General features: G+C 39.7%; 1 protein-coding gene across 4 annotated transcripts in view; it reads right to left on the reverse strand.

Moving 5' to 3' along the window:
* The window catches only part of SLC4A4 (solute carrier family 4 member 4), a 387,105-nt gene that overhangs the window by 19,352 nt on the left and 345,947 nt on the right, over positions 1-21,806 (reverse strand). For all 4 annotated transcript variants that reach the window (XM_072624425.1, XM_072624427.1, XM_072624426.1 and 1 more), the window contains exons 17-20: positions 21,018-21,131; positions 20,320-20,481; positions 7,989-8,167; positions 7,269-7,341 (exon numbers count right to left, since the gene is read on the reverse strand). In XM_072624425.1, the coding sequence (XP_072480526.1) occupies positions 7,269-7,341; positions 7,989-8,167; positions 20,320-20,481; positions 21,018-21,131 (528 nt within the window). The remainder of the gene's footprint in view (positions 1-7,268; positions 7,342-7,988; positions 8,168-20,319; positions 20,482-21,017; positions 21,132-21,806) is intronic.

Here is a 21,806-nt window from a genome sequence, read left to right on the forward strand (position 1 = left end):
AGGGGCAACAGATTATCCCTTTTTCTAGTTATCTTACCAGTCAATTTTTAAAACAAAAGAATGTGTTCAAAGGAAAGCAAAAGAATTGTTTGTTTGTTTAAAGATAAGACCCTACTTTCACTACCAAAGTGAAAAAAATCAAATATAATTTAGGCTAAAATATTAAAACAGATAGTCTTAGTTGATACAATTTACAAGGTCAACTAGCATCTTCAAAAGTTTGGATTAGTCAAAGAGTTAATGATGTAGAAAAAAAGTTTCTTACCCAGGACAAAAGGAACAAATCCCCAAAATGTTATAACAATGCCTCACTGATTCATTTACTGCAAGTTAAATATAGATTAATGGATAGAGAGCATCTGGGAACCAGAGAGTACTGGGTTTGAGTACTGCCTCCTCATGCACACACTGCATATGTGGCCCAGCAAGTCAGTTAACCTTTCATTTCTCTAGGCAGCAGTCCTCAGGAATTCTTAACCTAGAGTCCATGAACTTCTGTGAGAGAGACAGAGAGACAGAGACAGAGATACAGAAAGAGGTGGTGGTAGATAGAGAGATATATAGGTATATCTGATATAGTGTATTGATAATGCATTTTTGCTTATTGTTAATATAATTTTTCTTCTTAATGGGAAGATCTTCCCCACCCATTAATGGACCTTCCCATTAAAGGAAGTTTGAGTAGGAAGGTCCACACCTTTTGTTAATGAGGCACTGGTTCTCAAGGGATGTGATGCCCTCTGGCTCTGAAAAATGTATAAATACTCTGAGGTGAGGTTTTACTTTGGGGCTTACTCTTTGGAAGTATCTGTTTGGCCAGAGAAGACTCTGTCCAAAGGAGCCCCTCAGCTTTGAAAATCCAGATACTGGTGCTTCTCTGTCTGGTAACTTGTATGTATGTAATGGTAAGACAGTTGGATCTGTCTGTTGATCTATGACGTATGTATTGCTTATGTCAGACAGTTGGAAGTCATGTCTGTTGATTTTGATTTCTCTGTATTTTCTCTGAAGTTCAGGATGCTGACTTTTTCCTCTGAACTAAGTGAATGATATATGTGCTTGATTAAAGAAGACTGTTAACTCCTCAAAAGTTGCCTTTCCTTTTAGAAAAGCAGATCTAAGAAACTGTGATAGTGGGCCCTTCTGTGTATGTCAGGGTCTTTGTTTCTACATATAGATACAGATTGACAAGTATATTTCAATATAATTAGTTTTCTTTGAAATTCTATGTACTTCACTTTAGACATTTAGAAATACTGTTCTGAAAAGAGGCCCATCTGTCAGACTGTCAAAGGCATTCAAAATCCACACAAAAAGGTTAAGAAGTCATACTGTAAGGTTCCAATCTGCATTAGTAGGTGTATCATCCTCGAGGAGCCACCTATACCAATGAAATCACAGTTCTCATCTCTTAGTTAATGTAATGAAAAAGTTTAAAGTAACTAAATCACCAACATGAAAAAGTAATGTTGTAGGAAGGACAAGAGTAAACTTATATAAAAAAAATTAACGCATGTTCCTTATGCAATATTTTGTACAAGCAAATGGTCGTGAGAAAATCTCACTTGCAAGCATCTCTATGTATATGGGATCGTATACTTAATATTACACAACAGATAAATATACAGAACATAGACACATATGTGTGTGTATTTGTACAAATAATGTGGGTGTTTATGTGGGTGTTTAGATAGATGAATGATGGATTAATGATTGATAGATATAAATAGACAGATAAATGATTGGTAGCTAGACTGGCAGGAGGATGGATACATAGACAGACAGATAGACAGACAGACAGATAGACAGATAGACAGATAGACAGATAGACAGATAGACAGATAGATAGATAGATAGATAGATAGATAGATAGATAGATAGATAGATAGATAGATAGATAGATAGATAGATAGATAGACAGGCAGACAAATAGATAGACAAACAGACAGACAGACAGATAGATAGATGTGTGAGAGAGAAATAGAATGCATGAGTGTATAGAGAGAGAGAAAAGAGGGGAGGGGGAGAAGAGAAGGAGAGAGGAAAGACTGAGAGGTGGTTGAGGGGGAAAGAGAGAGAGAGAGAGACAGAGAGAGAGAGAGAGAGAAAGAGAGAGAGAGAGAGAGAGAGAGAGAGACAGAGACAGAGACAGAGACAGAGAGAGAGAGAGAGAGAGAGAGAGAGAGAGAGAGAGAGAGAGAGAGAGAGAGAGAGAGAGAGAGAGAGAGGAACCTTCAAAGAACACAGAACTCAGAGAGAGCTAGCCTATACTGAAAGGCTTCAAAGAAGTTAGGCTTCTTTCTGCAAGATTAAAGAAAAAGCTCTTAAGCAAAGGGGCCATATCACGGAGCTTTGAGAGCCTTCACTGTACACCTGCTCAGCCTTCAGTCTATCCTTAGAGAGGAGTTAGAAGAGACACTGGAAGAAAATTTGCATAGTGAATGTCGGCAGGGACAAGTCCCCACTGTTATAAGCCAGCGCCAGCCATGGCACAGATAGAAAAATTATGTTTCTCCAGATTCCAGGGAATTTAACTTTTTAACTCAGGAATACTACATGGCCACCACCTCAATTTTTGGCTTTCAGCTAGGGTGAAGTCCAAAAGAGTCCAGGATCTCTTTTGGAAGTACATGGAGTCAAGCCAAAAGCAGCACAGAAGTTGAATTTTGTTTTATTGTTTCTCTGTATTTTAAATGGCATCTTGCGGTGGAAGCAGTTCACAGTGGGTATTATGGAGGTTGTAAATACATACTATCTCTCTTCAGGGCAAGGGTGAAATTTTAGATTTGGATTAAAGAGATTGAGAAGTGAAGATCTAAGTTAAGGGTGAGACAGAGAGAGGATGGGACAAAATTCAAGACGGACCCCGGTGATGTCAAATTCAAATAGAAAGTTGCCTCTGAAGAATACTGAAGGATCCCCGCCAGTGCATATCGACCTAGAAAACCACCTGTCTACAGCCTACTGCATTTTCATTTCTTTTGTGTCTTGGCCACACTCAGGAGTGTTACAGGCTACGCTTTTTACAGACCCTGTGTTTCTAGACTAACTACACAATACTCTCCTCTATGCACGGCAATTCAGCCAAACTGGTCTTCTTGCCATCTTGCTGTGACTTTCACAATCTTTCCCTCGAATGCAGGCTTCCTCTCATTGCCACCACTTCATGGAATCTCTAACTTCCTTGAAAACCTATGTCCCACATTACCTCCTTTCCGACATAAAGCCTTCCTTCATTCCCTAGCTCCTAGGGCCTCTCTCCCCAAAATCACCTAGGAACACTTGGCATATAGTTTTGTTCTCACAGATCACCAATGACGTCATAAGGGTGATGTCTTGAACGCACGTGAATTGGATTGAAGTCCCAGAATCTAACACAGTTCCTGATGGTACTGTGGTAGCTGCTTAATAAATGCTCACTGATTGAGTCACTAAATAAATCCAAAAGGTAGAGTTCTGAACACAGTTTATGCTAAAACAACAAAAACAACAATTAATTCCATTAACAGTCTCCAAATGAGCAGTGGACTGACTCTCACTGAAACTTCACTTACCCTGATGTAACTAATTTCTGAAAGCAAGATCCAGACATTTCTCCTGTCTCTCAATCCTTTAGCTTAAGTCCCTTATGGGATGCAGTGGCTGAACCAACCTTGCTCTGAAGGAGGAAATCAATTTTAAAGCCAATCAGTTCAGGAAGCCAGCCATTCTTGGTTCCCTCCCTACTGTCCTACTGAATGAGCAATTGAAATCCAGTGCTTCTCAGGCCATGTTCTTGGCCACGGTCAAATCAAGGAGGAACCTACTTAACAGCAAAGACTATTGCACACATTCTTGTTCTGAAAAAGTCAAGTTTCAATCAAGAGAATCATGTACGCAGATTTCTTTTCTCTGTATATGCAGATATGGTCAAACAGTTACTCAGATTATTTAATGCATAGGAAAACATTAATAGAATCTTCTGGGGTCACCAAATTTGAGAAGGAATGGAATTTTCTACCTGGTCTGTTGAAGGAAATAGGGGTTTGTTTACATTTAAGGCAGAGGTTCTATATCTGTTGGTCTTGAATTTGTATGTGTGCATATATGTAAACATGCATATATGTATAATATATGCTATTTCAAAAATTGATTTCTTTTAGAATCCTATATATTTTGGGCACTGAAAAACATCATATTTTGAGAAAGGGTCCATAGTCTTTACCAAATTTCTAGGGGGTCCATAACACACACAAAGTTAAGAACCCCTGATTTAACATGTTCTTTCCTACCTTTAGCCACTCATTAGGCAGAAAGATACTGGGGAGGGAATATGGGGTTCAAACTCAGAGGGTCTAGGTTCAAATTCTGACCTGGGCTGGACAAACCACTGAAATTCTCTGGGTCTCAATTTCTTCATCTTTAAATTGAGGGGGATCAGCCCCCATGGTCTCTGAGGTTTATTCTTGCTTGAACACCAAGATCCCATGTGTGGTCACTACTATTCTAAAATAGCCACAGAGTTTTTATTTTAAAGCCATCTATTGCCTAGTAAAGAGGATAGTAACTGGGGGTTGGCTTCCTAACTCAAAGGTAAATACTGGAAGTTAATAGTAACCAAGCTCCACTAAGGCAAATGAGAGAGGTTAGAGGCTGATTTTGACCTCTGCCCATTTGTTCCATGAGTTTTAGTGCCTGGTTTACAAATGAACTCAAAAGTCTAGTGTTCTCAATTGGGCAGGAGGGGAGTTGGGAGGGGAGGGGGAGAAGGGAGGTCTTGGCTGAATAAAACAAATAAAAAACATCTTTTTTTCAACAACTTCAAAAGGACTATGAGCTGAGAACTCCTAATTTAAGAGTCTGGAAGGACATCAACACATCCTTCCAAACCCACCTGACTTGATTTACAAGAAAGTTTCCCAAAGTCACAGCAAGCTGGAGCCAAGGCCATACCAATACCCTAACCTGCATCTTGAGAGATGGAACATGATACTACTCTCCAAAGTCACACGGCCAACATGTTTCCTGTTGTGTTAAACTCATTGAGGTTTTCTCCAGGATGTTTTGGTGTTTCTTCCTTGTTTTTCAGGGAAGCTGTGATCTCTTCTCTCTAGGAAACTCCCCATGAGTAAATGCCTCCACCAGGGCAGGTATTCCCCTATAACTCATTGTCTTAGACAGATGTGTCCTGTCCAGGTGGAGTGACATGTCCAGTCAGGGTCCCTGTGTGACAAGAGCCCAACTGAAACCCAGGTCTTCCTGTATATATTTTGTATAGGCAAAAGTATGTGCATCTTATCTGCCCTAAGAGAATATTGAATGCATACAGAAAGTGCTGAAAATTTGATGGTTGATATTCTCTCTCTCTATTTCTGTCTCTCTCTTTTTGTGACTTCCTTTCTCTTTCTCTTTTTCCCTCTTTCTCAACTCCACCTCCTACCACACAAATATCTATCATCCTCCCTTATCCCTCATCACTTCATCATGGGACCAGAATGGTTTGAAAATTGGGCTAAAAAAATCATAGATATGGGAGACAGACAGAGACAGAGATGAAGAGAGGGGAGACAGGGAGAAAGGGATGGAGGGGAGGAAAGAGAAGAGGAAGGGGAGAGTGAGAGAGGAGGGCAGGGTAGAAAGTGAAAGGTCAGGAAGAGAGGGGAACAAGGGACAAGAAGGAGGGGAAGGGAAGGGAAGTGGAGACAGCAAAAGGGAGAGGGTGTGAGGAAAGGGGAAGAGAGAGAGGGAGGGGAAGGGAGATGGACTGCCCAAAAAACAGGGAGAATGTCTTTCAGCCTCCAGCAGTCAAGGGCCATAGGAAAGAAATTACTTGAAGTAGGAATTTGAAGGCAGCATTGGTGAAAATATGATGTGTCACCTCTTCCTAAAAATAGCAATTCACACAATATCTGTTCTCTGTGTCCCTTTGGAATCATCCATGATTAGTCACCCAACAGATTCTCCAGGACTGAAGGCAAAGCACTGGAAACAACATTGAAACAAAGAACATTGCTTGGGGGTATTCTGACTATTTGAACCTTGTCTTTATCACGTTCTTCATGAGAAAGCATATTCAATCACAGAAAATAATAGAAAAATGTTTAGAATGACCCCAATGTGCCCCTATAGAACATGAGCAGGAAATTTGTGACCATTTCTACATGCCCCAGTTAGCAGGTCCCTCTCCATTAAAGACTCTTTTGGTGGAGTTTTGGACTATTAGGGAGAAGAATGGACCAGGCAGTGTTCAGCTGTGGATTCTGTTCTGACTTCCATTAACTGTGTGGCCCAGGGCAAGCCTCTTACACTTTCTAGGCCTCAAGTTCCTCATCCATAAAAGAAGGGGTTACGTGACCAAAATATATCACTTCTAATCAGATTCCCAGTTGTGGCAGGCAAGGCCATGCCTCTCTCAACTCAAAAATATCAATTAAACCAGTAATTTGACTTCTAGAGAAGAAGCAAAAACTGATTGGATTTTGCACTTTTCAATTAATTGCTTTGATGTCATGGAAAAACCAAGAAAAAAGCAAGCTGGAGGTAAGAAGGGGTTAGGGGATTAGACTGAAGGTGCCAATCAACCCCCTCAGTTACTTCAGATTTTTTCCTTAACTTAAAACTTCACGAACTTAAAAGGGAAGAGGAAGCTGATTATATCTCAGCATAGATTCACACTCTTTAGAGACTTTCCCCACCATAGCTTCTGTGTTATCTATGCAGGTATTTATTCACTCCATCCTGAAAACTTTCACAATAACTTACACTATATTTCCCAATCTACCCTGTAATTTTTCTCTGCTAGAAGTTTATTTCTTAAGCTTTCTAATTATAGGCCAGTCATTTTCTCTAATCTTTCTTTATGCAACTATCTTTGGAGCCAAGACAGTGGAAGCACCGTCAGCAAGAAGAACAAATGGAATAAAAAGAGGTGGTCCATATTGACCTTGACTCACCCCAGCTTCCTGGCAATCTAGGGGCTGGAAAGAGTTTGGGGGAAGGAGGGCACATAAGGTGGTTGGGATAATAGGCATTATTAAGAGATGACAGTAAGGGATAGGGATGAAGGAGTGATGAGAGCATCAGAATGGGTGAGGGAAATGAATGGAGGTAAAGGAAGATCAACCAAAATGGGGGACTGGAGCCTCCATCCTAGCTGGTCCCATGCCTCAAGGTCTCCCGAAGCATTCATCACAATCTTCCAAATATCTGACAAGAATTCTTCTTTCACTGTGTTATTTTATCAGTACTCTAAGAAGAAGGAAGAAGAGGAGAGTATTTGAAATATTTACCTTCAAGATGGGAGCCATAAAGACTGATAGACCAGTCAGAATAAACACAAGAGTCCCGGTGACTCTTTGTTCCCTGAAATCAAATCAAAAGGTTACCTCCTGTTTTCACACACATCTCTAGCTCTTTACTTCCCCCAAAGAACATGAACTATCCAAGTCAATGTTGAATGTGGCTGTTAATACTTTCGGGGCAATGTACAATCAACACCAAACAATTTACCAACTGATTGGTTCATTAAACTGGAGCATGGACTTGAATGACTGATGTGATAAATAAAAACCTTCTTGATAAATTCTTTGTTCTCAATTGATAGGTTCGGGTATAAGAGATGGGAAAGAAAAATCCCTCTTTGCTTGTCAGTTACCAGCTTCTTTGTATTCACAATTTTTTTTAAAGCACTTTGACCATTCATAGAATGATTTTCTTTCTCAGGAGACAACTATGATATTGTCTCATATGCTGGCTGTCAAAGAACCCATAGGAGAGTAATGAATCTCATCAGGTTCCTTTTCAAATTAGTGATATTTTAAAAAAACACATCATTCACACCCAGAATCCTCTTCTCTGAGAATTGGTCTGTCATCGCCATTTTGGCTAGAATTCTCAGAGCTCTCCCAACTGACCCTTTTCCTAGCTAAAAATGAAGAACTGCATGCAAATATGTTATGATCTCTGAAATCTATATGAGTATTAGAACTTCTTCCACTGGCTTAGCACACCTGACTCCTAGAAACTTGGGTTGTTCTCCAGGTGCAGATGTCTCAGTCTCCATCTTCAAACTGTCAATGTGAGCGATGGAGATGACAGTAGCAGCCACATACCACGGGAGAGCCATGAAGGAACACACAACCATGAGAATGGCCACCCAGAAGAGATCCAGATGGTAGCCAGCTCCTTTCTGTAGAGAGGAGAAACAAAGCCGTGGTGAGAACCAATTCCTACTGGATGAATATCCAATAGCCACTTGAAGTGGGAAGGATATACCGGGAGAAAAAGTAATGGAATATGACTGAATAATTAAGAGAAACTTGGTTAGGCTTTATAGTGACTGATGCAAAACCAAATGAGGCAGACCAGGAGAATGATTTACATGGTGACTACAATAATGTAAAGGAAAATAGCTGCGAAAGAATTCAGAATTTTAATCCATGAAATAATCAATCATGAGTTCAGAAGACTGATGATGAAACATGCTTGTGTTCTCTAGCTCTCCACTCCATCTCCTGCCTTCCCCCAACCCCACCCCCTTCTCCCTCAAGCTGAAAATAACCCACCTCACCCCCATCTCTGCTTCTCAAAATTTTAATAGTCCCTCAAAGTCAAGGTCACAGTCAAGTGCTGCCTCCATTTTGAAGCCTTCCTCAAACTCCTCAGTTGGTAGTGATTTTCCTTTCCTCTGTTTCCCTTGACTCATTTTGCATATTCCCCTGAAGAAAGAAGGAAGGTAATAGCCATTTGTCTTTGAATTCCTGGTACTCAGAAAAGTGATGATTCCCCTTCCTCCCCCTCCCCTGAAATGTAGAAGACATCTGTCTATTTTACCCTCTTGTTTTAAAACTTCAGAGCAATTTTCTTTAATAATTTCTTGTAATATTTCCATAGTAATAATAATATCGATATCTTCCAAGATTTAGTCTTTGACTCACTACTCTTCTTCCTTAATATATTTTCCCTTGGGTATCTCATCTATTCCCAAGTTTTCAACTACAACTTCTATACAAATGGCTCCCAGATTCTTTCTTCAACCTGGACCTCTCTTGTGGGCCCTGGTTAGTGCTGTACTGGAGCTCCTCATATCAACCTGTAACAGCTGATGATAAATTTTCTGTGCCAGCATTTATCCTCTCAGAAATTGGCAAACACTATAAATCAGGACTTTGTTGTTTTGATAGTTGTCTTGACTTAAGAAAGTTACAGAGAAAATGTCAACCCAACTTAAAAGTGTGTCGTCATATTTCTCCCCCTGGACAACTGGTTGTCAAAGAATTATCAGCACACCCTGGCCCAAGTGCATTTCCAAGGGTCTGTTAGAGATATGTCCTTGGAGGTTCCAATTTTACTACAAATACAGCATACCTAAACTTGAATTCTTTCTCCTCTCCCTCTTCCTGATTTTCCCATTTGTCACTTCTCTCAGTTAACATAAGCTTAAAACCCTTCGAGTCAATTTGACACTTTCAATAGGAAGTGAAAAAAGTCCTGGACTCTGAAACTGACTAGTTATGCGTCTGTGGGCAAGTCACTCCACCAATATCTTTGTTTGTTTTATCTGTAAAATGGGATTAATTCCATCTCAAGGCCATCCTAAGGCTCACATGAAAGGTGTGTGAAATACTTTGCCAGCTTCAAAGTACTATGCAAATGTCAGTTGCATTTGTTATTACTAGGTATGTTAATGGATTAGTTGGATAACTCATAAGTCTTCTCCTGTTCCAGCTAAATACCCAGTTACCGATTTTTTACATTGTAGATGCTTCCCCACAGACCCATTTTCAAGTCCCTCAATGACCTCTGCTAACATTTGCCAAGATAGTCCTGTTTTTATTTTCCCCCATCCCTATCCTATTTATGGTCTCCAAGCTAGGTCTGGGCAATATGGACTTCATTAGAGTAAAAACATCAAACACAGGACCGGGATCGTTATGTGCAGCTTAGTGGCTCCTGTTTCTATCTGAGTTTGACTCCAGTGCACTAGGGAAATGATTTCACAATTGCAAAATGTTAGGCGATTGTAATGCCTATTTGTCCTGTAAGCTATGAACAACTTACATAAACTTGAACATGTGTTTTGAGATCCTTAATGCTGAAAGGCACGTCTGGCTGCCATCTTGTAGAAGACAGATTTTGGTTGGTGGTAGGAAATTCAACACAAAGCGCCACAATATGGGGAAAGAGAGAATTCAAAATGGAGTCAAAAGAATTAGGTTGGAGTCCTGGTTCTTCCAGTTGTTACCTGCATGACCTTTCTGGGTCTCAGTTTTCTCCTCTGTACAGTGAAGGGTTTAGACTAGATGGTCTCTAAGCTCCCTTAAAACAACATGCTATGATCATATGAACCTGGGGGCATATTCTGGACTACTAAGATCGAGTGGAGTGACCTGTCCAACCCACAAGGCAATGAACACCATTTAGGACTTATGTGTGGGTGGTGATTCTATGTTAGATCCAGCTGATACATAGCTGCGCCTATGTGTGGTTATCTACCTCTTTCCTCCTCATTCTCCAGCTCCCAAAAGTAATTATATGTCTGCATGTAAAAACTCACTTTAAACTTAAAGAGTTCAAGCTCTTTAAAAGCACAGCCCTTTACATAGCTCCCCTATTAGACTGTAAAATTCTTGAGGGTAGGGATTATCTTTTGCCTCTCTTTGCACTTAACACAGTGCCTGCCAAAGGAGGTGCTAATAAATGTTTATTGATTGACATATAATGATATTGGACTGAACCAAATTGTTAAGTCAGAAAAATAATTCTTATCAAGGGCTAGGAACAGTTGAATGGCCCCGGGAATGAGACTTGGGGTCAGCTACACCTGAATTCAAATCCTCAGATACCTGCTAGCTGTCATTTAATCTCTTTTTGTCTCTGTATCCTCATCTGTAAAACGGGAATAACAAAGAGGGTCAAATGAGATAATAGAGATAAGGTGCTTTTCAAAGCTTAAAGCTCTCTATAAATGATAAATATCGATATTATCCAAATTTATCCTTATCTTCCTCCTCTTTATCTTTCCACTGTGCCCATTGGACCTTCCATTATATTACGAAACTGCCCTTATAATAGAGCTGTATCCTCCTTGCCTACCCCTGGAAGGGCTTTTAAATGTATGTGTGCATGTGTGTGTGTGTCTATGTGTCTGTGTGTCTGTGTGTGTGTGTATATCATATAGATTATCCAACCATTCATCCATCCATTTCTCTTTCTGTCCATCTGTTGGCTTCTATGTGTTCATCTTGTTTCCCTCAATACAGGGTGATCTCTTTAAGGCCAACAACTGTCTTATTTTGTCTCTGTATACCAAGTACCATACCTATCACATAGTAGGTAGCTAATAAAAATGCTTGCAGAACTAAATCAAAGGACCCTCTAACAGAGTGCTAAATTATTGCTGAATAAGCAAAGCTGCTTCTCACATTGGAAAATAATTCCAATTAGACTGGGACAAGTCATAAAAATAATTAATCACCCCTGAATTAGAAATATAACTAGCTTAAAACAACATCTTTCCATGGTCAAAAAACACTTTCTGACTGGAAAAGCAGACAATCTAATACAATATCTAGGGTTTTTTTACTCCTTGAATAAATATTTTAAACTCTTCCAAAGTGTTATTTCACTGGTTCCATCTCTCCACTTTATTTATGAAGAAATCAGATAGTGAGTACCCCTATGGAGTCTGTGAAAAGGGAACAGCCGATGGGCACAGCATGGAAGGGATAAAGGCAACAGCAGAATGAGAGAGCCCAGGAGAGGGTGTGGGAGGGCTGGCTCCAAGACAGGGAGATGATGGTTTACACTGGAAGCCAAGCAACGGTGATCCTGGAGATTTGGTTACAGCCAAGTAGAACACAGCTCCCCTTACACTGGGATACCAGGACTTCATGCACAGGGGGTTGGCTGGCCACGTGTCCAGAGAACGTGTTTATGGACAAGTACAGTATCAGTTACTCTGAAGGGTGGGAGGAAGGACAACTCTGTCTAATATAACTTTTCATTTTGCAAATGGGGAAACTGAGGTTCAGGGAGCCTGATTAAGGATCATAGATTCAGAACTAGAAGGGAACTTAGAGAACATCTCATCCAAACCCTTCCCTCTGCAGATAAGGAGACTGAGGAACAGGAAGATTAAGCCAAATCAACAGAAATTAATTAAATATTTACTATGTGTCAGGAAGGGCAGGCTAGGTCGCTCAGTGGATAAAGTGATAGGCCTGGAGTGAGAAAGACCTGAGTTCAAATCCAGCCTCAGACATTGACTAGCTATATGACTCTGGGCAAGCCATTGAACCCTGTTTGCCTCGGTTTCCTAATCTGTAAAACGAGCTGGAGAAGGAAATGAAAAATCACTCCAGTATCTTTGCCAAGAAAACCCCAACTGGGGTCATGAAAAGTAAGACACAACCAAAAATGGCTGAACAATAAATAAATTGTAACCCACGTCTCAAATGCTTCATGATTATTTCTGAATTCCTAGTGACTAGCACAGCATCTACCAAGCACTTTATAAATACTTGTTGAATGGCCAGTTGGGTGGGAAGGAGCCTAGCTCTTGCCCAGGGGACAGACAAATTTAGTTGGGAAGAGTGGCTGGATCGGTTGGTTCATGTCACAGTTTCATCAATGTCAGTGGTTCTCTTGGCCCTCCTGAATGCTTACTTGTATGTAAAAGAGAGTGCACTCTTAACATTAAGCTGAAAAAGGGCTCCATGGCAAAGGCAATCCCAGATGGGGAGACATTAGAGCTGTTTTTACATCAGTTGTAAGCTTTCCCCTCTGAAGGACTCTTCCTTCTTCCTTTCATGCTAACCTTTCTTGCTCTTAAATCTTTGCTAAATCAGCCAAAAGTAGGAAGAGCAGTGGTGTGATTTTGCCAGATTTAGATTTGCAAGTGACTCTAAAACTTTCATGGTCCCCTGATCCATGACCATGAATCCTCCAGACTACTAGTTTGGGGAAGTAACTAGTATCTGGAAAATGACGGTGTTCAATCAAGACACTGATTTGTGAGCAAGGCACTCTGCTGGGAACTGCCAGGAGCCAAAGGTAGACTGGACAAGGGAGCTCTCCAGGTATATAGTCTAGTGAAAGGAGACTTCTACAAGGCAAGATATCCTCAGAGAAGAGACAGAGCAGATGAGATAACATATGGACAAAGCTTTGTAAACCTTAAAGCACTATATAGATGCTTTGTTCTAATTCCTTTTAACTGGAGAGATCTCATGTATGAAGGGAAACATGGGAGGTGGCCTGCTGCAGTGTATCTCCCACCACTGCCCAACAGGAACCCCTAGCTCATTCAAAAATCAACTACGTTGATTCCCAAGTCATCCAGCAAAATCCATGCTCCCCACCATTCCCCTGCTTTCTCTCCCCCTCTTCACCTGACTCTTCTTTGGGGGCTTAGTTCATGTCTCACCTCCTCTAGAAGCCTTCCCAATAGCCTCTGGATTTCGATATGAGGCCTATGTTACCCAGGCTTTGTTGTTTTGCATTTAAATAAATGTCCTGCATTCTCAATAAGATAGATGGTGCAGTAGATAGGATCTGGAGAGAAGAAGACCTGAGTTCAAATCTAGCTGCAGACACTATCTGTATGACTTTGGGCAAGTCACTTAACCTTCAATCTACTTCAGTTTCCTTGACTCTAAAATGGGGATCACAATAGCAGATCAATGTCTCAGGACTTTTGTGAAGATCAAATGAGGTCATACTTATAAATTTAGCACAGCGCCAGGCACAATAAATGCAACATTATTATGCATTTAATAAATGTTTGGTACCTTCCTCTCTCTGTGATTACAGGAATTATGTCTACCATCCCCAAACTTTGAATAATGCCCTATACTATGATGAACTTAATTGTTGTTTACTGGTAATGAAGATGAATTAACATGGGAACAAGTCTGTTTTCATTAACACATGGCAAAAAAGAAGTTCAATTTTCTGTAATTTTAGGACTCGAGGCTAAGTTGACTCAAGGGCTAAGCCTGAAGTTGAGTAAGATTTATACAATGTGGGTTCATCATTACCTTAAAACAAAATGAAGGCATTTGAAGGTTCTATAAAAATAAAAAGTCGAAATGGTCTAAAATGGATATCTAGGCTCTCCCTGGCCAAGTAGAAATGAGCATTAGTTATGAGGCTTGAAAGGTGCACCATTGACGTTTTCCACTCATCCACCATCCAATGGTGCTCACTATTGGCATTCTGGGGGCCTGTGAAGCCATACGGAAACAGGTAATAATACAAAATAGAAACCATGAACAACCACTCACTCACTCACTAAGTATTTATTGAGCCCCTTTTGTCACAAAAAAAAAAAATCACATCATTTTAGAGTTTGAAGGCACCTCATTTGTTACCTAGTCTCATCTACTCCTGTAAAGGAATTCCTAAATCATATTACAAGCATAGTATTGTGCTAGGTGCTGCAAGGGATAAAAATAAGCAAGACCTTTTTCTTCCAAAACTATTTTCTGGTGCTAGAATAAAAAAATTTGAGACTCTCCCTTAAACTCAGTCCTGCCTCTTTTCTGAGGGTGTACTGATAATATGTTTAGCAACCAACTTTCTGGGAGTACACGCTTTTCAGTTTAACCTGAACTATTAATTTACCTATCACTTTCTTAGTCTAGAAAAACAACAAAACAGTAAATCAAGCCTTAATTAGTAGCATTTGCCAATTTCCAAGGTGTGATTGCTCACAGTGAACCATCAGCTCTTGTTAATCTATAAGAGTTGGCTCCAATACATTCCTGCCCCATTACACTTAGAGCCTGAATGATGCAACAGCAGAATACAACTTCTAATGAGGATGCAACGGATGTTTGCAGATATTTACATAATCTCAAAAGAATCAAAACTACAGATACCACAAAAGTCGATGGGAAGACATATGGTGGTATTGGCAGGTTGTAACAAGCACCTTACCAATGATGCCTTGCACACAAGAAGTGATGTGAAAGGAATGTAGAAAAGGGGGTGGCCAGGCCAGGCTAAGCATGCATCAGGAGAGAGTGTGTCTGTACTGGTCCCCAGCAATACTGAGAGGCAGCAAGGGGGCACCACAGGGCACAGAGTTCCAGACTTGGAGTCAGTAAGACCTGAGTTCAAAGTTAGCCTCAAATCTTAGTTGTGTGATCCTGGGAAAATCACCCTTTGCCTTAGTTTCCTCAACTACCAGATAATATTACCTACCTTAAAGGGTTGTTATCAAATGAGATATTTCTCAAAAGCTGAGTACAATGCCTAGCATATAGTAGGCATTCAATAAATGTGTATTCCTTTCCCTCTTCCCTCATGAAATATTCAAAGGAATCTAGCAAAGGCTTCCATACCTTAGGAATTCCATCTATAGAACTGCATTCCCCATCTTCTTCTGTGGAACATTCTTCCTGTTTAGAATCTTTGGGTTTCCTTAAGACTTAAGTACCACCTTCTGAAAGATGTCTTTCCTAATTTCCCTAGCTGCTAGTTCCATCCCTCTGAGATGCCCTTTCATCCTTTGTGTATGTATGTGTGTATATATACATACACATACATATATACATATATGTGTGTGTATATGTATGTGTACACATACATATAAGTATATACACATATGTGTATATGTGTATGTATATATATATATACTCATGTCTATGCAAGCATATACAAACATATAATAAAATAATTACATATCATATAAATAGTACAGTTGTATATACTGTTTATACAATATGATTAATTGGAACTTTGAAAGTCAGAGACAGGAGCCAGAGAATTCCAGCCATGTGCAAGGCAGAAAGGGGCAAGGCCAGTTGCTAACTCTCCAATCTGGCCAGGACACAAGGCAAATGTCGAGGCTTAGTAAGGGAATAAGACTGGAAAGAACATTTGGGATATAATCATGAAAGATCATGAACATGATGCTAAAGCATATATATAGGACATATTATCTATCAATAGCATGGTTATATAGATACATTTGTGAATATTATATTTATATGTAATATAAATATAATATGCAACAGGATATAATTGAATATTGTTATATAAATATTACATTTATATAGACATATAATTTCTATAATACAAATATGTTTAATATAATATAAATATATAACACTCTCATAATGTATCGTAGTAGAAATTGTTATAAACAAATATATTAAAACATAGATTATAAACAGTCTAAATGTGAAATGTTATGTTATGTATGTTATGTTATATTGTCTTCCCCATTAGGATATAAGCTCCCTGCAAGCAGGGACTACTTTTGCCTTTCTTTGTATTCATAGAACATAGGAAGTTCTTAATAAATGCTAGTTGACTGTTGAACTCAGTGGCTTCCCCTCCTTGTACACTCAGTGAAAATCAGGCTGTGCATCATCTATCTTTGGGTCCTCCCACGTTGAGTGCCATGCATTGTGCAAAGCCAATAACTAACCTGCATCTGTTAGGCTGAAATGCCTTGAAGTTGAATTGCAGTGGTTAAGAGGTACCCACACCAATGAAATCACCAGCATCCAAAAACCATATAAAATAAAATATATAATAATTGCCATAAGAGAAAAATGAAGACTGCCATGGGAGACTGAAGAGAAAGAGAGGGAAGGGGAAATAAGGGGAAAGTATTCAGGAAAAACTGCATGGGCATGGAAGAAGCAGCTGTCTTGAATAATGAATACAATTTTGGTAGTCAGTGACAGGGGCCAGGGAATGCTAGCCATGTGCAAATGTTCAAGATTAAAAAGGGGGCAAAGTCTGTTGCTAATTGTCCAATCTGGCTATAACACAAGGCAAGTGGGGAGGCTTAGTAAGAGAATAAGGCTGGAAAGGGCATTTGGGAGGGAATCATTGAGGGCAAAGCATTGGCACTTGATCCATCAGACATGGGAGCCAGTGAGGGAAGATCTTTGCAAGGGAGAACGGCAGTATCAGAGTAGCATATTAGGAAAACGAATCTGGCAGTGGTGTTCAGGATGGAGTGGGAAGGGAATTGAAAGACTATGGGCAAAGACATCAGGTCTGACCTCACCATTATAATTAGAGCAGAGTGGAGTAATGCAGTCTTCATTTAGAGTGGTCTGGGAAATGACGGTGCCATTGAAAATGGAAGAGAAGGGCTATATTTGGACAATCATTACATCAGATCATTTGGGGTTTTCTCCGAATTTACAGCTACACATCTAGTCCTCCACCCTTATTTCACCCCTACCCTGCGCGTATATCCTTTGGAGACATGCTTCGTTCTAGTGAAGAGATATTACACTCCAAGGGAGCAGCTCGCAAATTCTGTTTCCTGACTCTGCTAATGCCTCTGTGACTGACCTTGGAAAAGTCAGGACCTCTACGAACTCTGTTTGTTCAAGAGGTCCTCGCAGGCGTACTGCGAGAAATAACCAAGCGGGGTGAGGGCCAACAAAAGCCAAGAACTCTGGCATTCTGACATCATTACAAAGCTGTTTAGTGAACTGGATAAATGGGTCCGATACCGATGCGAGCAAAGAGCCAGCCAGCCCCGCCTGACTCAGTGCCGAAACAAATGCTCGCTGAAAACATGCTGCTTCTAATATAGTAATGTTTTTGTCTCGTTCGGCATCCCAGCCTTCTCTTCTTAATCATTTTCAAGTAGTCCTCGACTTTCCAAATTAGAGACGGGATCACAGCTCTTTTGTGATTGTCTGTCGTTCCTTAACTCCATGTGAGCACAATTCACCCTGCAGGAAACAGCTTTTGGAACGATTACATTCATGGGGAAATGCCCTTTCATATTATTCTATCCGCAGGTGGAAAGGGAAAAAAAAAAAAAAGACTGCATTCAGTAAGCAACCCATGGTACTAAGAGGAATGTTTTCAAATAAGTCATTCTAAATGTGACATGAGCTTTTCATTTGTATACTCAACGCCTATATTCATCTGACGCGTTGGCCCAACACTTTTCACAGGTGGAGAGAGAAGAAGAAACCTTCCTTCACTTAGAAAAAGAAAACAGAGATCTAGACATGTTCTGAAAAGTTTACCTATCATAGACCTGTACTCAGAATGTTGCTAACATCTGTATCAAGCATGGGCCAGATATGGCTGGGTGAACTAGCAGAGTCGAGCCAAAGTAGCTGGAAGTCCTTCTAACTTTCCATGTCATGGACCATTTTGGAAGCCTGCTAAAGCCTATGCATCCTTTCTGAAAATTACTTTTTAAAAATCATTAAGGCAATACTAAATTTCAATTAGAAGATGGACAAAATAATCATGGACTCTTTGAAATTTATCTATAGACACTCCTTGAGGGTCTGTGGACTCCAGTTTAAGAACTTCTGTTCTAGGCATAATTATGCAGATAATATCCAGCCATTTTTTTAAATGAAAAGGTAATTACCAATCTAATGGAAATAGAAATAATCTTCTCTTCTGGAGAACACCTTGTGTTTCTTCAGTACACAGTGATAGACAGCATTTGACATGCAAAAGAAAATATTTGAAGTGCAAAAATTATAGTGATTAAAAATGGCTCTAAGACAATGAAAAGTCATAATGCTACTCTTTATTTTTCCTAACTGAACTGTTTTTAAGTCTCTATTTTAATGATACTTAGCAATTATGAAAATAATTTCCTACAAAATATGACTACATAAAGTATTTACTGATGTCTGACGAAAACTAATCACATAATGCATTACCAACTGGAAGCAAGCTTGTTCCTTTCCCCAAATGTCTTGCCTCTCTCTGCTTCATATCTCTAAGGATTATATATCTGACGTACCTATCCAGAGCTGGTCTTGGGGAAAACAATGCTGACTTCTTGAAATGATTCCTTTATAGCTTTTGTGTGTAAGAAAATGAGGATGTTACCAGAGCTTGCTGATTTTGTAGCAGCATTTCCAGTGAAATTCAGAGATGATATTTGTTTGTATTACTCAGAAGGAGACTAGTACTGAAGGAATAAAGTTATTTCACTCATCTATCCATTAATCAATCAGCAAATATTTGAGTCAGATATCCAGCATTTTTCAAGCATTTACAGTGTGCTGAGCACTAGGAGTATAAAGAAAGGCAAAACTATGTCTCTGTCTTCCAGAAGCTTACATATGTATGGGGGAGATGACAGCAAATAATTTTAACGGCTTCCTGCAGAAGGTGAGGCTTGGGATGAGTCATGATGGAAAGCAATTGGCAGAGGTGAGAATCAAAGTATCCTAGGCATCAGGGACAGCCAGTGGAAATGTGCAGAGTCAGGAAATGGGGTGTCTTCTGTGAGGAACTCCAAGTGGACTAGGGTCATTGAATCATCGAGTTTGTGGAGTCAAAAAAAAGTGTAAGAAGATTGAAAAGGCAGGAAAGATCCAGGTTGTGAAGAATTTTAAATGACAAGCAGACTGCTACATATGATTCTGGAAAGAACAGGAGGGTGCTAGAGTTTGGGTGATATAGGGCAGCTGAGTGGAAGATGGATAGAAGTGAAGATGGACTCAAAGCCAAGAAGTCAATCAAGCATCCATTACAAGAGTTCAGGTGAAGGATGATTAGAATCTGCATTAAGGTGATAGCCCTTTGAGATGAGAGAAGCAAACACATACTAAATAAGTGGAGAAGGTAGAAATGTGGTGAGTGAGAGAGGGAATCAGAGATGCAAAAAGGATTGCCTTGCAGCAGTGAGTGCCCTGTTGCATTTGTTGTTATGTTTCAGTTGCTTTCAAGTATGAATGACTCTTTGTGATCCCACTTGGGGTTTTCCTCATAAAGGTAAAGGCATAGTTTGCCATTTCCTTCTCCAGATCATTTTACAGATGAGGAAACTGAGGCAAACAGGGTGAAGTGAGTTGCCTAAGGTTACACAGCTAGTAAGTGCTTGAAGCTGGATTTGAACACATAAAAAAAAGTCTTTCTGACTCGAGGGTGGGCACTCCATCTACTGTGCTACCTAGCACATCAATTTATTCATTTATGCAACATCAGTTTAGGTTGGACCCAATCCACACATTTTTACTTTCTGCAATGAGGGCAGGTAGGTGGCACAATGCAGAAACTACTGGAATTGGAGTCAGGAATACCCTGTGTTCAAATCCAGTCACTTTACCTCTCTGAGTGCCTCAGTTTGCTCATATGTAAAATAAGAATAATAATAACACCAACCTCCTAGAATTATAGTGAATGAAATGATATTTAGAAAACACTTTGCATTGTTTAGATGTTAATTATCATTAGGTGATCTCTAAGGTCTCTTATTATTCTAAATTTCAGATTCTGTGATAATTAGAACTTTTAAAGGGATGTTTATAACAGTAAAACACTTATTATAATGGTAGGAAAAGGCGAAATAATTACACATTATAAGAGAAGGAAACTCACCTTGAGTTTATGTTCTTTTCTATTGACAATAACAGCTGTGATCTGTTGGTCCATGAAAATCAGGATGGTGACCAGCAAGGCAGGAATAGCAGCAGCGAGATACACCCACCAAGGGTTCCCTCCAAAGGGTGGGACAAACCAGCCTCGGTTGGGACTTGTTGGCTTGGAGAACAAAGAGAGAAGGGAGGAAAACTTTAGAATAACCATAGTACACTGTGAAGGAAGCATGCCCATCAAGTAAGGATGAATCAACTCGTAAGAAATAGTTTTGGTCTTATGATTTTCATTTGGATATGTCTAAAAACTCATCACTCAACATACATTGTTTCATGACCCATCCAGTTGAGAATGATCTGAGCCCTTCCATCTCAAATCTAATGTTTTTCAGGAGACTGATGAGTAATTCTACAAAGCTGGTTCATAGGGAACTATGCCAGACTATAGAACTAAGGGCAAAGAAACTCGGAGGCATCTATGTATCAAGGCAAGTGGAGAGACAGGTAGACATGCCCAGAAAAAGACAGAGAGAAAAAGAGACAGATAGCAAGAAAGAGAAAGACAGAAATAGAGAGGGACAGTGAACTAGAGAGAAAGAGAGATAGCCAAAGAATGACAGAAAGAGAGAGAGAGAAGAGAGAGAGAGAGAGAGAGAGAGAGAGAGAGAGAGAGAGAGAGAGAGAGGGAGAAGCTTCACTTACCTTGAATTCACTTGGCACAATTAGTTTTGGAGTGTCCACACCTACTAGAGCATCGATAATACAAAAAATGAGGATGGACAGGATAATAGCAAAGTCGCTAATAAGTTTTCTTGCCTAAAAGAAGAAACCAGATACCACCGAGTTCGTTAATATCCAAGACATTGTTTCATCTGTCCATCATGTTGCTGGATTTCCATGAGAATGAAGCTTTGTTTACATGAAGACGATCCTATCTCGTCTCAGTGCTGATGGATTAGACACATCATATTGGAGTTTGGTCATTATTTAAATTCCATTGTCTCTTGATTGTTCAGTACTAATGAACTGACACCATAATAAAATAGGTCCAAAGTTAGAACTTGATGGAGTAGAAACATGGGATTTTGGATCTGGGAGAATATGGAGAGATTATGTACCACTCCTAGTGAGATTAAAGTTTTTTGAGCCAAGTAAATGCTTAATAAATGATTTTTTCATTCATGAAAAAGAAGCAATCAGAAGAATGAGATTATGGTCAAACAAGTTCAGTATTAGAGTGAGGTGAAATTTATAAAACACTATTCAAATGTTATCTACTGAATGGCCTTATCACCAAATCCAATGACTTTTAACAGCATTTATCTTCCTTGGTTTTTCCATAGCTTTTGATACTTAGGAGTTATTCAAGCCTTCTTCTCCTTGGCATCCCACTTAGACCTCAAACTCAATTTATTATCTTTGCTTAAAAAGAAATCCAAATTTTCTTATCTCTGCAGATAACATCACCGTGCTCCCAGTGACCCAGACTCA

This window comes from Notamacropus eugenii, chromosome 7 (assembly GCF_028372415.1).
Source record: "Notamacropus eugenii isolate mMacEug1 chromosome 7, mMacEug1.pri_v2, whole genome shotgun sequence".
Lineage (NCBI taxonomy): Eukaryota > Metazoa > Chordata > Mammalia > Diprotodontia > Macropodidae > Notamacropus > Notamacropus eugenii.